The sequence below is a fragment of the Pinus tabuliformis genome, chromosome 1_1 (genome assembly GCF_031772625.1).
Source record: "Pinus tabuliformis cultivar Carrire ecotype Pingquan chromosome 1_1, CPIR1, whole genome shotgun sequence".
Classification (NCBI taxonomy): Eukaryota; Viridiplantae; Streptophyta; class Pinopsida; order Pinales; family Pinaceae; genus Pinus; species Pinus tabuliformis.
The window spans coordinates 831,931,511-831,934,347 of record NC_142297.1 but is presented as its reverse complement, the minus strand read 5'-3'; the positions used below and the strand labels follow the sequence as shown (position 1 = coordinate 831,934,347).

General features: G+C 39.1%; 1 protein-coding gene across 1 annotated transcript; it reads right to left on the bottom strand.

Annotated features, from left to right (window-relative positions):
* Positions 1–480: 480 nt before the first annotated feature.
* LOC149216698 (U-box domain-containing protein 1-like) lies at positions 481–1,538 on the bottom strand. The gene has a single exon (XM_089390044.1). It carries the CDS (start codon positions 1,381–1,383, stop codon positions 481–483), a length of 903 nt encoding a protein of 300 aa, XP_089246170.1. The 5' UTR covers positions 1,384–1,538.
* Positions 1,539–2,837: the final 1,299 nt, after the last annotated feature.

Genomic DNA, 2,837 nt, shown 5'->3' with positions numbered 1-2,837 from the left:
ACATCATAACACACATGCACCAACATTAAGCGTATAATTCTTATGGCAAAATATTCTCCTAAACTATATTTCTTTAATGGAAAATTATATTATTGGAAGTTTTAAAAATATTTTTTTTTACTATACATTACAATGATACCCATAATTTGATTGTTAATAAATTTACTATGGTCATATCAATCACATTTCAGCAATTCACAAGAGATAAGATGAAGTTAATAAATGAATTGCACAATTTACCTTGTTCTTCCTAGTCTGGTAGAAACCTTCGGGAAAGAACCTAGCCAATCCAAAATCTGCGATAAGTGCACTAACAAATTAAGGGACAAGTCCAATATAGAACCGAGAAGTGTGTATTTGCCGTATTTTATCTTTCCACATTAAGAAAGATAAGGAGGACACCATTTGAAGGATTGAGGCATCTTCCCAGGAAAATAATTTACAAGCTCATATCTATCTATCTATATATATTTATTCTGTTCAAAACATGGCACTCGCTGGTCGTCTTTCATGAACCAACAAAAGACTGACCAAAGAACTGACTTTACTTTTACATCTCGTTGTACCGGAGGTGAGCAGCAGACTAAGAGCCGGCATGGCGCTCTGCACATCCAAGATATCATCTGCAACCTGCTTCCTTCCGCACTGTGCCAAATTCAGCAACGCCGACGCCGCGTTCTCCCGAACCCTAGGAGTCCCGGTGTCCAACAAATACACTAGTACTTCAATCCCAAGAATCTTTTTAAAAGCCTTTTCGCTCTCGCCGCAGCCGGCTACCTGGGCTATAACAGCCGTCGCATCCTCCACGATTCCCATCCCCGAGTTCATCAGCGGCGAAAAGATCACCGGAACGACTCCCGCGGAGACCATTTTCGGCCTATTCGGCGGATAAAGAGCCAAATGAAAGAGGGTTCTTAGGGCATCCTTGGTCCACTTGGGGATTCCCTGGTGGATTAAATCTAGCAAACCTCTGATAACCTCCGGGCGGTCACCTACTATTGCCCTGTAACTTTCCACGACAAGAAGGCTGAATATGGCGGCCGCGGCGTTCTGCTTCCCCTCCAGGCTCCGCCCTGCCGTGAGACAGTGCGCGATGGCGTCCAGAGCGCCACGGCTTGACATTATGACCTCGCGATTTGGGGTGTAGATTGAGAGATTCAGAAGGGCCGTGATCGCGTTTTCTTGCAGTTTGGCGTTGGCAGAGTAGAGATGAGCAAGAAGATATGGCACCGCGCCTGCTTCGACTATCGAGATGCGGTGATCGTCGCCGCATTTGGCGAGCAGACGGAGCTCGCAGACGGCGTCTTTCTGTTCTTCTTCCGATGATGATGAGGATTTCAACAGATTCACAAGGGATTCCACAGTTTTCCGCTTCACATCCATTCCCAGAGGGTTTGGAGGGCGTCGAGGATTTCAGCTTCTGCAATATACACGGAATTCTTTAGTGCTTCAAAGCATGCATGGAATTTGAGTTAGGTGATTGAGCGCCGATTTGGCCTTTGGAGGCGTCAAAATTTAACCATTTGGGCTGGGCCGTGGACTCCTGCAGAGAATATCTGATTTAATATTTAATTTCGTTTGTGTGGTGGAAAATCTTCTAAGTTCGCTCGAAGGAACGAGTTTTGTCAAAATCTCAACGTTTAGACTCATCCTCGGATATGACCTTGTACACGATGTAGATATATTGTTTGACTCAATCAAATTTAGGCTCATTATCCGATATGAGCTTTGAGGTAAACTTTGACTTATAAAAAAAAAAGAAAAATTACTTATAAAAATTTATAATTTAGAAACTTCCAATATATTTTTGTGAAAACTTTAGTTTAGTAAAAAAAAAAAAAAAAAACTATTGACCTCAATTTTTAATTTATATTTTTTATAATATTAAAATTCAGAATTTTGATAAGTGTTTTATATATAATTTACATAAAATTTAACAGAAAAGTTTAAATTAAATTTTAAGTTATAGATTAATGATTTATTTTAATATAATTTATTTTACAAATAATGTTTTTTATTTTGAATTGTATCAGTTTTTTAATTAAACAGGGAAAGAGTTTTAATTAAACTAGTTTAGATTTATTTTAAATTTATATTTATCAAAAATTTAGAGGGATAATTTGGACTTAAAATGGATCTAAGTTGTGTTGGACATTGGATAAACTAACACTACTAGTGTGTTTCACCACATGGACTAACCACCTTTATAGATCTTTAACTTTGGCCATGCAATTATTGACTAACACCTATGGAGTTTTGGTGTAACAACAATCATGATTCCAATAAATTGTTATTCTTGCATTCAACCCTTTAAATAAACTTCATCTTAACAAATAATAAAAAACATGAATTATCAAAACTTCTTAGCCCAAAAACCGCTAACCCTAAATTATTAATTTTTTTTATTGACTGAATCAAAATTTTCAACTACCATCCGTGAAGCATTCTGAGCACTCGCGCGTGCTTAAATACCTCCGACACACTGCGAGACCACAATCTGGGCCCGTTTTACCAGCTTTGTCTGTGCCTGAAAATGCGAAGCCATTTTTGAAGAGATTTGGCAGGAGCGATGCCAAAACAGAATTCAGATTTTCGCAGAACGTTGTGGCATTAACATTGGTATAAGCTGGCACTGGGCTGCAGCCTTTGCTCACTACCGTAGTCTGGGGATCGTCTGTCGTAGCGAAACTTACTGCAATCATCAAGGCCGCCATAACGGCCGCAAATGAAAAGTGGGAAACTTCGGCCATCAGTAGAATGAGCCAATAACCAATGAATGTCTGGACTGAAACACAACACCTGTATATATCTACAGTCGGACTATGTCAATGCCAATT

Bases quoted from the DNA above. Each gene is read 5' to 3' on its own strand.
- LOC149216698 (XM_089390044.1), bottom strand. From the start codon at position 1,383: ATGGATGTGAAGCGGAAAACTGTGGAATCCCTTGTGAATCTGTTGAAA.